Genomic DNA, 13,936 nt, shown 5'->3' with positions numbered 1-13,936 from the left:
CGTGAGTCTACTAAAAATTATATCAAGTAGTTGTGACTTCTTAAGTGATGTTAAATACATGAGACCTTTCTTTCGAAAAGATTCTCTTCATGTCTCCCGAAGTGCCGAGGTGTCAGAGGTTCAAAGAATGTTAAGATTCTTCCATGGATATGAGATACGATGCTATACAAAGGACCTTTAACAAAAGTATAGCAATTTTAATTCATAATAATTTTAATTATCTAATTTTTTATAAAATTAAATTCAACTCAAACTCAAACTCAAAATCAAATAGAATTATATAAATCCCTAATTATAAACGCAATTTAAATTCAGAATTTGAACTTAAAATATATAGGTTTGTTAAGGGCAGGGACAGAGTTAGGATTTTAACTTGAGGGGGACAAAATATAAATTTTTTAAATTTAGGGAGTAATTTCATAATTATCTCACAAATATTTAGATTTTATATATAAATTAAAGGTAAAAAAAATTGGTTGGGTGGAGGGGCCCCTCCCAAGCCCTTAGTGGCTCCGTCTCTGGTTAAGACAATCTAATTTAATATTAAGGAAATGCGTAACTTAAAATGTTAAATTTTTATTAATATTTTTTTGATTGAACCGAAAATATTAGAAAAATTAAAAGATAATATTTTATATATACTAAAAAAATATTATATATTTTATAACATTTCCGATTATGTATAATATAATATGTGATATTCTTTAATCTTAAATTAGAGTCTTTATACTCTTATTTTAGATAGCATGCAATAAACTCAAAGTCAAACTATTGAGTCTTTTTCCACGAAAGAGAGAAAAATAAGCACAACTCCCAAACCCTACTCATTGCTCGTCGTCGTCGATAATCGATTTCCACAACTGACTCATTCAATCGTGTGATCATCGTCGTTTCTCTCAAAGAGCTTCCCTCTCACTGGAAGCCACCTTTCATCTCTCTTTTTTCTTAAATTTCAGCTGCCGTTGACTTACGGTAATGAGAGACACACAAGAGTCTCACTGGTCGAGACTGTTGTTCCATAATAAATTTTGCCTTCCCAATGAATCTGAAGGCCGGTTCTCTTTAATTTCAATGGTGGAAGGGTGAAACAGTCAAATAATGGTAGGCAAAAAGGTTGACCTTTTTGTTAATGAAGTTGAGATGCCAATGAGCTGTTGAGATCATGGATTCTGCCGGATATCGATATTGCGGTGGCATCTAAGATCACTATATCATGAAAAATAATAGTGTGAAGCGGAATCACACTAATAGCGATGAGTCTCGTATGCTATTTAATGAGTAGCGGTCAATCCTGACAATAACGGACCACTATTATGTTATTTTCATTTAAAAAAACAGTTTTTTTAAATCAACTCATTTAGGGGGGGGAATTCACGACGCAATATCCGTAATGACTGCAATAACATCCGTTATATCAGTAACAACAATAAATGGTAACGCGGTCGCAACCGCAATTTAAATCGTTTGTTGAGATGTAAGACATGGTTGGGGCTCACTTCAACCCTGTAGGCAGGTAGGGTTATAAACAAGCCAAGTTAAACTCGACTTGAAAACTCTAAAACGGAGTACGACTTGACTAAAAAACTCATGAGTTTAAATTTTTCAAACTCGACTCGAACTCAAATCATGAATTGAAGCTCGATAAAACTCGTCAAAGCTCAAAAGAAAATCTTGAACTTAACTCGGCCGAAGTTCAAACTCAAACTCAAACTTGACCTTATGTACATTAAAACTTTTACTATATTTAAAAAAAATAAACACATAAATATTAATATTACTGATAATCTAATTTTTTTTTAAAAAAAAATTTAATATACAATTTTTTTAATTACTCACGAGTTTTTGGAGTAGAGTATCAAATATCTCGTATCGGCTCGTTAAGAACTCAAGTCGAGTCATTTTGAATTGATTATTTATTGAATATAGACCAAATCGATCTCGAATATTTTATAATCTATCTCGTCTAATTTAAGGGCCTAAATCTAAATGCAGGGTATGTTCACCCTATCTGCAAAACAGACAAACATGGGTTCAATCGAAACTCTATAATGCTTCCAAGATTTGGAACATTATTAATAATCAATTATTTTGTACTTAATTAATAATGTATGAACTTTTTAAATTCCGATATCAACATCATAACTTAAAATTCCAAAGCTCCGGCCGGCCATTTCCCGATATGAACAAAGTAAGGATGACAAATCAAAACGCAGATGATTTTCTTTTTAAGATCTGAATTTTCTTTCACGTGAATGCCATAAGTTTTTTGCTTCCTCGTTTATCCCATGGCGATGATGCTCCTCTCCTTGTTGCTTTTTCTTTTGATCTCTCTTTTCGTTTCTTTCGGTTCTGCCGAGATCCGTTTAACGGAGATCCGATCCGATTTCCGATCCATTATCCCCTTTGACGAGTTCGGGTTCACTCACACCGGCGTCCTCAAGCTCAGCGCCCACCAGATCCATCTCTTGAACAGGAATTCAGTCCTCGACTTGGCCAAACTCGGGTTCTTCCTCACCACGCGTGACGCGTGGATACACGTGATTCAACAACTCGCCGACGGCGAAATCAGGTGCGCTCTAGAATCCGATCTCGTGAAGCTCGTCTATGACTTCAGGTCTCTCGAAGGGAACTCGAATTTCTACACCTTATTTCGGGTAAAAAATGCCGATCGGTACACGTTACTCTTTGCTAACTGTCTCGATCAAGTCAGTGTATCGATGACCGTCCAATCGAAGATGTTAAATCTCGACGGAAAGAATGACAGTCCGGATTATCTCTCCGCCGGCGATTCAATGCTGCCGATCGTTTATTCCCTGTCGTCCCTCGTTTACTTCACCCTCGCAGGGATTTGGATTCACATCATTTACAGAAGACGATTCACCGTTTCTCGAATCCATTTCTTCATGCTGGCCATGGTTATTTTAAAATCTCTCAATCTCATTTTCCAATCAGCGAATAAATCTCACATCGAAGTAACCGGAATGGCCGCTGATCTTTGGAATATTCCGATTCAAACACTCAGTTTCCTGAAAGGGATCATGTTTTTCACCTTGCTCGCTTCGATCGGCACCGGTTGGTCGCACCTAAAACCTTTCTTGCAACACAAGGTAAACAGGGTTTTAATGATTGTGATTCCACTCCAGGTTGTCGCCAATATCGTCCAAGTTTTAGCCGATGAGGCCCCACCTTTCAGCCCATATAAGGTCGCATGGAACACGACGATCATGCTCGTCGATGTCGTTTGCTATTGTACCGTGTTTTTACCGATCGTTTGGTGGATCAAGAACCTGCGCGAGGCGGCTCAGACGGATAATAAAGCTGCAGCGTACTTGATGAAGTTGACACAGTTAAGGCAGTATTACATTGTGGTGATCTGCTATGTTTACTTAACTCGTGTTGCGGTCATTGCTATGTCGACTTTTACTTCGTTTGAGTACTTATGGACCGGTGCGGTGGTCCGAGAGTTGGCCACCGTCGCATTCTATGTGTTTACTGCATATAAATTCATGCCGGAGTCGCAGAACCCGTATTACGTGATCGATGATGAAGAAAAAGATGTTGGTGCAGAGCAGTTGGAGGTTGAAGATGGTGAGGAAACAAATGGGGAATGCTTGCAATAATGGATAACTAATCAAACTTGTGATATCGAGGCGAAACCCAGATCCTTAAATAAATCGTTGTTAAGAAAGTTATAAGATAAAGTAATTTAATAAACTTTATTGTATCTTTATGAGCTTGATAGCTTGTGTGGGTAAATAAATGCTTAATACATATTTTAGTATCTAAATTATACCTTAAAATACGATTTAGTATTTAAAGAATTTTTTACTAACAATATGTATCTAATATTTTTAACGTTACACTTTTAAAAATCTGAACCATAACGACAATTAAATTTGACTGTTATTTGACACGTGTCATGCGTATAAAATTTCAAAAATTATTTTATTTAAAAAACTTCATATCATAATTAAAAAATAAGCCCCCCAAAATTTTACATCTTTCGTTACTGAGCGGTTGTTGTCGATATGTGACCGTCATCGTTGACACCAATAGAACTGTCTTGTCACCGCGACCAAAACTTAATCTATCACCTATCGTGAAACTGCGTTGATCGTCGTGAAGAACGCTGCGAAGGATCGACAGATCTCTAATTTTTTGTTACTATTTTTGGCGATTTCGACATGTACAACAGTATGTATGTTACACGACCGTCATCATTGAATTATTTGTCCTGCTCCGAAAAAAAACCTATCGATGGTGACCTTTCGCCATCGACGATGGGAGATGGGAGAGAGAGGGACGACACATGAGTGAGGAGTTTGATTTTTTAATTCTTTTTTTTAATTATATTATTAAAAAATAAAAAATATAAAGGTAGACACCTAAAACTGTAGCGGAGAAAATTGTAAGCACCTAAAAGTGTAATGAAAAAACTTTAGACACCTATTGTTAGCAGAAAATTCTTTAGACACCAAATCGTATTTTAAAGTATAGTTTAGACACTAAAAAGTATAATATAAACCTTAAATAAATATAGCTTTTGATTATCTCCTTGTTTATTTCTTACTATGAGAGTGTTTTTGTAACAACATGAGATAAATCAGGTTATTAGGGATAGAATCAAAATATTAATTCAAAAATAAATTATAATTAATAGAAAGTAAATAAAAATTATATATATATATATATATATATATATATATATATATAATGAAAGAATAATTTATTGATTGACTAGTTTATATTAGATATTGTAAAGATATGTCACATTGGATCGACTTATTATGAAACTAATCCTCCTAACTCAATTTTCATCTTTCACAATATCAATATTCAAACCTTTAGTATTTGCTTTAAGAGACCTAATGATATCAACAACCCATTGCGTAACACCCTAACCCGATTCGATCCGAAAGTCCATGGATTATGATACCACATGGAACAACCAAAATGATCAACCCGAAAATTTCATTTAAAACATTTAATAATAGAAAACCATTCATCATAATTTAAACGGAATCGAAATCAAGTTTACAAAATAAGGGAGTCTCCCAAAATACGTACAAATACAACTAGAAATTTTAGATTAAAATAGAATTATGACTCGATCATTCAAAGGTCCATATAAAATACACGCCCTTTAAAATAGACTCAAGACATACTCTGCAGATGCTGCTCTGGAATGTACAGATGCGATAGGCTCCTCGACGATCCCTCTACTAATCTGCGCACATAAACACATTCCATATGTTGAGCTCGCAAGCTCAGTGCTACAAAAATAAATGTGCAATAATACATGCATTCATTACATGAACATGCTGGTATGCAGAGTCAAAAACATGGAAAATTATATAACATACATGAGATAGGCCAAGTGGTGAGATTAGAGGAATTTAAATGCATCTCGGATAACACCCTGACCTACTTGAAGTGATAGGCTCGAGATAAGAACCGAAATTTACGTGCATCGAAACTTATAGCCCTTAATATATTTCGAACTCTTGAGAGGTCAGGGTGAGGACTGGAATTTACGTGCATCGGAAATTCACACCTTGAACCTAGTCGATAATAAGGTACGATTTTGGAATTTAAGTGCATCGAAATTCATATCGGTACGACCCAAAATTTACATGCATCAGATGCATACCATCAGACATTATCTGGATTATTTACAAACAAAAGACGATCGTCATAATGCTATAGTAACTCGGGCGTCCGAACTGTTTCCCAAGTGTCACACAAGGCAAAACTTATGATATCCTAAATTGCTTATTTTCTAGGTGAGAAATTAGTGATCTTAATTATTTTCACTTGTATTAAATACTTGCAGCTTACATGGACTCAAAACACCTCAGCCTAAACACTCAAACAATATAACCAAAATCGTCAAAAAAATCTCTGTGGGTATCGATACTCGCCTGAGTATCGATACTAAAATTTGCTTCAATGTTTTAAAAAATATTAGGGAGTATCGATACTCCCATGAGTATCGATACCAAAATAACCTTCGTTGTATTAAAAAATACCTCAGTATCGATATTGACCCTCTGAGTATCGATAATAGACCCCGAGTATTGATACTCCTTAAAGGGGCATCAATATTTCCCTTATAATATAATGGGTTTTAGCCTTTCATGAAGAACAATATCAATAATGTTCTTCTAGTGTCGATACTGACGGACGAGAATGCTTTGTTTTGAGCACGAAAACATACCAAAATCTCACCCATTCACACCTTTAAGACTAGCAAATGTTTTTAAAGTCTTATTTGAGGTCTTAGAGGTAAAAAGTTATCAACTTTCATGCTTACAAACAACATATATGAATCTTGTCGTGGAAATACTCTAGCATGCTCACATGAACCAAAACATACCAAAATACACACCGAATGACTTACATGCAATATAGTTAAGTTAGAAATGTGTTACTTTGTTGATATCTTGCTGAAAGCGTCCACAAAATCACCCAAGAGTGAGATTTTCCTTCCCCTTTCCTTAGAGCTCTCACCCTTCTCTTGAACTAATTAGGACAAAAGATTTGAGTTATTAACTTATTTTAAAGCTTAGAAAGGTGTTAAAAACGATCCTATAACCCATAACTTTCCCAAAAATGGATTGAACCCCAAGGTACTTTAAACCCCACTACAACTCGTTTTTGTGAAACTCACCCAAACCTTGCAAATAAGAGCTTAATTTGAAGCTTGGAAGATTAGGGTTGTAAATCTCACCTTGAAATTTCAAAAGGGTGCTGGAAACTCTTAAAGTTTCTTACTTTCACTTGGCTCTTGAAGGAGAAAGGTATAAGGAGTAGCAAGAATAGACAAAGTTGAGATGAAAAAGAGGTGAATGATAAGACGTGATATCACCAACAATTAAGAGTATTCAACCTTTCATTTGAAAAATAGGATAATTACCCACCTGGTCCTTCCACATTTGATGCATGATTAAAACCATCCCTTTATAAGCTACTTGGGCTCATCCCAAGCCCAATTCAAATCCACTTGGGTCCAAAGGTTCATAGGTTAAGGTAAAATCATTTAGAATCCCAAACGGATAAACCCAAAACTCCTAAACCATATTTCGGGACGTTACATATTGTCACTTATCAAAATTTTATTATTATTTTAGATGAATTTCGATAGAAAATTTAATTAAACATCGATTTATAATTTATTTATTGATTAATGTCGTTAGATACCACATAAACTCACTACATGAGTGACCATTCCGATCTATTTTACTTCATTCACAACATTAGAATTCGAACCGTCAATCTTGCGTTACAACTATTATTATATCAAGTCACACCACTATTTTGTTGAATATTTAATGACAAGTGATGTATTTGTAACAAAATTGAAAATTTTAATCGAGTGATTATATTCTAACTTTTAGAAAAATAATCTATTTATAATCAAACTAATAATTGAGTGACTTGTATTTTACCCTAATAAAGAAACTTGTATTTGATTTATGATCATGTATTAAAATTTATACATTTTATCAATTTGATCTTAGTTTGACATAATTAATTAGATTTAACCTTTCATATTTAAAAGTTATATTAATTTTGTCTTCATTCTTCTATATTATTTGTTATTCTCTTACAATTATTCAACTTCTACTTTGATCCAATGGACTTGCTTGGCTTGATAGTATTGTAAAAAAAACTAAATTGAATGATTTTTTAAATATAAAAAAATAAATTTATTGAGTTAATAAAAATTGGGGATAATTAATACTTATGTACTTAGTTCACTATAAATACTGTTATAAATCTAATATTCGGATTCCCCAACCGGCCGATATGAACAAGGTGAGGATGACAAATCAAAACGCAAATAATTCTCTTTTTAATCTCAGATCTGCGATGACGTGCCGATCCTCTTTGCTTTTCATTTCCATCTCTCTTGTTGTTTCTTTTGGTTTTGCTGAGATCCGATCCGATGAACGCCCTGCGATCCCCACCGACGAGTTCCGGTACACTCACGAGAACCGTCCGGACTATCTTTCGGCCGGCGAAACAAGTCTCCCCAGGGCTTACTTCCTTTCGTCCCTCTCTTATTTCACACTCGCATCGATTTGGATTTATGTGCTTTACAAAAGTATACTTACTCCATTTGTTCTAATCTTTGCTATTCTAAAAGGTTTCAGTCTCGTTTTCTAAGCAAAATATGCATCTTATATCAAACGGACCGGAGGCGCTCCCGGTACGGATATTTTGTATCATATTTCACATGGAGGCTAGTGACTTCGTTTGTTGATGGTATTTGTTACTGGACCGTGTTGTCACCGATTGCTCAGTCGATCGAGAAGTTGCGCAAGGCGGCTCAGACGGATGGGAACGCTGCGGTGAATTCGACCGAGTGGAGATTGGTAAGCCGGTATTGTATTGTGGTCTTCGTTTATATCTATTTAACTCGTGTTCTGGTTTTTGCTTTGGTGACGATTTCTTCTTATAAGCATCCTTGGACCACCGTTGTATGTTTAGGCCAAATTTTATGTACTTTAGAGCATGTTTGAAAGTATAATTTGACCATTAAATATATGGTATCAATATCAAAATATGAGGTATCCATACTATATGTTTATTGAAAAATTTGAATATATTTCTATTATCAATTTATTATTGTAGTATCAATACTAAATATCAAAGTATCAATACTTATTAAAATGATTTCATAACCCTAAATTAATATATATATATATATTCTATTTATTTATTTTTTATTTTTTTTATCTATAATCACGTCTAATCAAATAATATCTTTAGTAAAAAAATTATTTATCGATATAATTATAGATATATAATAAAAATTCTTGCTAGATAGTTTGATTTGGTAGTAAACTTATAAAATTCCAATTTCCAACCAAACATCACTCCAAAGCCAACCAAAGACTCAACCGGCCGATACGAGCAGAGCAAGCAAAATAAATCAAACCGGAGATTTATTTCTCTTTGTAGATCTGAAAATTTTCTCTCAGATCAACGCCGATTGAGTTTTATTCCCCAATTTCTCCCATGGCGCCGATCTGCCGCTCCTTTTTGCTTTTCATGTTGATCTCTCTGTTTGTTTCGTTCGGTTCTGCCGAGATCCGTTTCACGGAGTTTCGATCCGATGGCCGCCCCATAATCCCCCTGGATCAGTTCGGGTTCACTCACACCGGCCGCCTCGAGCTCAACCTCTCCCAAATCGGTCTCTCCAACAAGAATCCGGACCTGGACTTGGCCAAAGTCGGGTTCTTCCTCTCCACGCTCGACGCGTGGATGCACGTGCTTCAACAACTCGCCGACGGGGAAGTCACGTGTGCTCTCGAGTCCGATCTCGTCAAGCTCGTCTCCGACTTCAGGGCCGCCAAAGGGAATTCGAGATTCGACGTCGTTTTCCCGGTCAACAACGCCGACCAGTACACGCTGGTGTTCGCTAACTGCCTCAGTGATGTCAAAGTATCGATGACCGTCCGATCGGCGATGTACAATCTAGAGGGGAAGCAAAACAGCAGGGATTATCTCTCCGCCGGCAGGACAGTTCTCCCTAGGGTTTACTTCCTTTTGTCCCTCATTTATTTCTCTCTCGCTGGGATTTGGATCTATGTGCTTTACAAAAAACGACTCACTGTTTTTACAATCCATTTCTTTATGCTGGCCGTCGTTGTTCTAAAGGCTTTTAATCTGATTTTCGAAGCAGAGGATAAATCTTATATCAAACGAACCGGAAGTGCCCACGGGTGGGATGTTTTGTTTTACATCTTCAGTTTCTTGAAAGGGATCATGCTTTTTACTCTAATCGTTTTGATCGGCACCGGGTGGTCGTTCTTGAAACCCTTCTTGCAAGACAAGGAGAAGAAGGTTCTGATGATTGTGATTCCACTTCAGGTTGTTGCTAACATTGCCCAAGTTGTCATCGATGAGACCTCGCCATTTGGCCAAGATAGGGTCACATGGAAGCAGGTGTTCTTGCTTGTTGATGTCATTTGTTGTTGTGCTGTGTTGTTCCCGATTGTTTGGTCGATTAAGAACTTGCGCGAGGCCGCTCGGACGGATGGAAAAGCCGCTGTGAATCTGATGAAGCTGACCCTGTTTAGGCAGTATTACATTGTGGTCATCTGCTATATTTACTTCACTCGGGTTGTGGTTTATGCTTTGGAGACGATTACTTCGTATAAGTATTTTTGGACCAGTGTGTTGGCCGGGGAGTTGGCCACACTCGCCTTTTACGTGTTCACTGGGTATAAATTCAAGCCAGAGGCGCACAACCCCTATTTTGCGATCGATGATGAAGAGGAAGAGGCTGCTGCAGAGCAGTTGAAGCTTGAAGATGAGTTTGAATTGTAATACCAATCATCAAGATAAACAAATATGGATACTGATTGAAGAAGTGGATAACAAATCAAACTGGGACATTGAGGTAAAACCCATATTCTTAAAAATGGCATCATTGTTAGGAAGAAATTATGATACTTTGTACTTGTTTTGCATTTTTTTGGTTTACTTGGTAGGATAATGTTGAACTATGATGCACGTTTGTGAACTTGATAGTTTGTGTAACAAAAATAAACAAATCATGCTATACTTTTTGTTCAAATTCCTTGTTTATTCAATGGATCATAATGGGAGTATGTTGTAACATGATTTGGTGTATTTGTTTTCATGTTTGTGTAATTTTTAGGTTAAATAAAAGGTGGTACATCAATTATACTCGAATTCTCAAAGTAGAATATATGAATTACAACCGAAATTTTAAATTTAACAAATTAAAAATAGAATACAAATAGTATTATTGCATAAACAAATTAAAATGGCTACATAATCACTAATTTATCTCCAAGATTATATTTGGACTTGAGATGCTTTGCATGCTTTCTAGCTGCGAGCGCCTCGTGGGGTTCAACGTCGATGTTTTCATATGGCCCTCCTCTATTATATAAAGGATTAGGGTCAAGAATCATCTTCTCGAGGGCAATGGCATTCTCGATAAAGAAGATGCATAATTCAGTATCAAGAGTATTCCCAGCAAAACCAGTAATTTCCACCACCTTCAAGCTATTATGATGAACAATTCTTCTTTCTTAGTGCTGCTTCTATAATGACTTATCCACCTCAACTGCAACACCAGAAAAATTTATATACACATCCATTAATTGGCCTAATCAGAATCTTTCAAGAAGGGTTCAGCATTGTCCCAATTATAAGACCATATTGAAGTTCTTGCTTATTCATTACTACAAACATCCAAGAGATGTATGGTAAAAAAAACCTTCGACATTAGTTTAGCAGCGTTGTGTCTCTATACGTATATTCTATGCAAATCCATTGATTCAGCAAAAAGGAAGAATGCTTACATCCAAAGCGAGCCGATGCAAGGAAGGGCATGCACTCATCCACCAAAATAAGAAAAGAAGGCTATCCCATTCATATGCTTAAACACACAATTCCATCTGCTTCAGCCGACTCATTCGAGGGATCCTAGCGGCCTTCTCACCTCTCCCTGGATTCTCAACCCATGAGCTAGGATTTGTAAATTAACCACAAATACAACAAATTTAAAAGGCAATACAATGGATCTTTATTATCCCAACTGACCGCCACATGCATGAAGAGTTTAAGCTTCTGGACCTGAGGGGAAAATGTTAAAATCTGCGGCAACTTCCGAGCACGTGGGGGAAAGCGCAACTCCCCGAAACAAAATGTTGTTTGGAACATTCTCAAAGGGAATCTCTATTCGTTGTCCAGAATATTTGAAACTTACAAGGTTGATTGCATCGAGTTCTAGACTCCTCAATTTTGGACAGCCTGATATCTCCAAGCTTCTCAAGTGAAGTGATGGACCAGCAACTCTCACATGAACCAGAGTCGGTGAACATTGCACACATAAGCATTCAAGAAAAGCGCTATTGGATACAAAGTTGTTAATAACTTCATCACTTACATCTACGCATTTCAGCACAAGGCATGTAAGGGGAATACAACTCGGTAAACCAAGACTCACCGGTCTACTTGTAATTTGGGTCAGCCTTATAATCTGTTAGCGTATAATAATATATATATAATTTAATACTCAATATCCATTTAAAATAACATATTAACCCAAATTATATGTAAACTTAATTAAACATAATTAACTAAACGTATATAGTAATAATAAAAGCAACATTTAATCAGTAATAAAAATATACACACACGTACATGATAGTTGTTAACGAACCTTATGCAATATAAATGAAATTAAATACTATAGGCTGATTAATAATTATAAATAGTTATAATAGTATCATTAAACTAACGATCCGGACAAAATATAATGTCTACAGTGATATTTTTAACGAGGCTCATAACCTTCACGCTCATAACCGGGAAGGCTATAGCTTCTTAATTATCCAATAAAAAAAGTTATTTGCCGAGCAAAGGAAAAAAAAAAAAACCAGTAATTTCCATCACCTTCAGGCTATGCTATGATGAAGGCTTCTTCTACCTTTCTTAATACATATAGTCATATATACCTGGTGATCAATATCAATCAGACACATAAACAGTCATACGGATAACCTATTCTCGCTGTGCCATACTCGTCCTGCTGTTCGATTTTCGTCTCCCTTGACCGAAATTTTTCTTCCGAGAAGAAAGACAAGATAAATGAACATGATCCATGAGACCAGATGATGTTCTGTTCCCCAAATGTAATGATGAATACATAAACCATGACCTACACTCAATCAATTTGATCAATATATAAAACCCATTTTAAGCTAACCAAACCCATCAAACAAATCAATTCATCTTTTGTTATATCTCTAAACAAACATCTATCTCGGTGATTGAAACATTAGATGTTACGATTTGATTATCGATTTTATTGCTTATTCAATTCCTCTTTGTTTAAAGTACATATTTTTTTTTAATAAATTTGAATCACATTCTTCTCTATCACTATAAAATACTTGTCTAACTTCAATTTCTTTTTTTGATAATATTTTTTAATTTAATCTATTAATTTTGTGTCTTATTCAGTTTAGTCTTCGATAAATATCTTTTTGTAAATTCTTTCTTCTTGTCAAATTATTGATTCCTTTGTACTTTCATCCGTATTTTTTTTCCTTAAAAATTCTCTTCTTTATAAATACATTATATGATATTTGATTTATTATAATATGGTGAGATCCAGAAGTGAAAGGAGCGGCTGTGCGAGTCTGCTGTTGGGTTGAGTAATTCAACAATTATATATTATGAATAAATTGATCGTTACATCAAATTTCATAACGGTGTTGGATTAAATATATTAATAACTTAAAATTCTATGTATAAAATTATAATAAAAGATATATATATTACATCAAAATATCAAAGGTAAATTGCACGTTTAGTATCTAAACTATCAATTTTCGTCCTTAATAATACACTTTCAGTTTTTTCAAAATCATTCTTAAAATTAGTTTTTATTTCATTTTAAAAACTTTAGTTTTTGTTCCAGTTTAATACCCTCCGTTCAAAACTTCGTCTTCTACCCTGTGTTCTCTACTCATGCAGCTACTTTTCTCGTTACCCTTTAGCTTGTGGCCCGAAAACCCTTTTCACCATTTACAACCAATAGGTGTATGTGTACTTTCCCATGGTAAATTGCAAGAAAACAGATGCTGAACGCATGGAAGCAAAAGTGAAGGGGCTGGGATGATAATAATGAGAAGATGGTGATGTTTATTAGATGTTGTATATGTCATCTATATATATATATGTATCACTTTTATTTTGTATTAGTCATCTAATTATTTTCTAAGCACGAATCAAGCAATCTTAGTGATCAAACGATCTCAGTGATTAAAGGGTAATTGTTATCTCCATAGATCTAGGTTTGAACAAAACATATGGTACACATAGTACAGGAATTATCAGCAGAAATTGGCCTAAATAGTATCCAAACGCATGCACAAATATAAGA

The 13,936-nt window shown here is 35.3% G+C and overlaps 2 protein-coding genes across 2 annotated transcripts; both read left to right on the top strand.

The window, feature by feature from the left end:
- Positions 1 to 2,148: 2,148 nt before the first annotated feature.
- On the top strand, positions 2,149 to 3,742 carry LOC120200127 (protein CANDIDATE G-PROTEIN COUPLED RECEPTOR 7-like). Its single transcript, XM_039201036.1, has one exon. The coding sequence runs from the start codon at positions 2,286 to 2,288 to the stop codon at positions 3,618 to 3,620; it is 1,335 nt and encodes a 444-aa protein (XP_039056967.1). The 5' UTR covers positions 2,149 to 2,285; the 3' UTR covers positions 3,621 to 3,742.
- A 5,124-nt stretch (positions 3,743 to 8,866) lies between these two features.
- Positions 8,867 to 10,646, top strand: LOC120200128 (protein CANDIDATE G-PROTEIN COUPLED RECEPTOR 7-like). Its single transcript, XM_039201037.1, has one exon. It carries the CDS (start codon positions 9,025 to 9,027, stop codon positions 10,336 to 10,338), a length of 1,314 nt encoding a protein of 437 aa, XP_039056968.1. The 5' UTR covers positions 8,867 to 9,024; the 3' UTR covers positions 10,339 to 10,646.
- The last annotated feature ends 3,290 nt before the right edge of the window (positions 10,647 to 13,936 follow it).

This window comes from Hibiscus syriacus, unplaced genomic scaffold, assembly GCF_006381635.1.
Source record: "Hibiscus syriacus cultivar Baekdansim isolate YM2019G1 unplaced genomic scaffold, ASM638163v2 tig00005929_pilon, whole genome shotgun sequence".
In the NCBI taxonomy this organism is placed as follows: domain Eukaryota; kingdom Viridiplantae; phylum Streptophyta; class Magnoliopsida; order Malvales; family Malvaceae; genus Hibiscus; species Hibiscus syriacus.
This window is presented reverse-complemented; position numbering and strand designations above follow the sequence as displayed.

Excerpts from the sequence above, each read along its gene's own strand:
- LOC120200127 (XM_039201036.1), top strand. The coding sequence starts at position 2,286 with ATGGCGATGATGCTCCTCTCCTTGTTGCTTTTTCTTTTGATCTCTCTT.
- LOC120200128 (XM_039201037.1), top strand. The coding sequence starts at position 9,025 with ATGGCGCCGATCTGCCGCTCCTTTTTGCTTTTCATGTTGATCTCTCTG.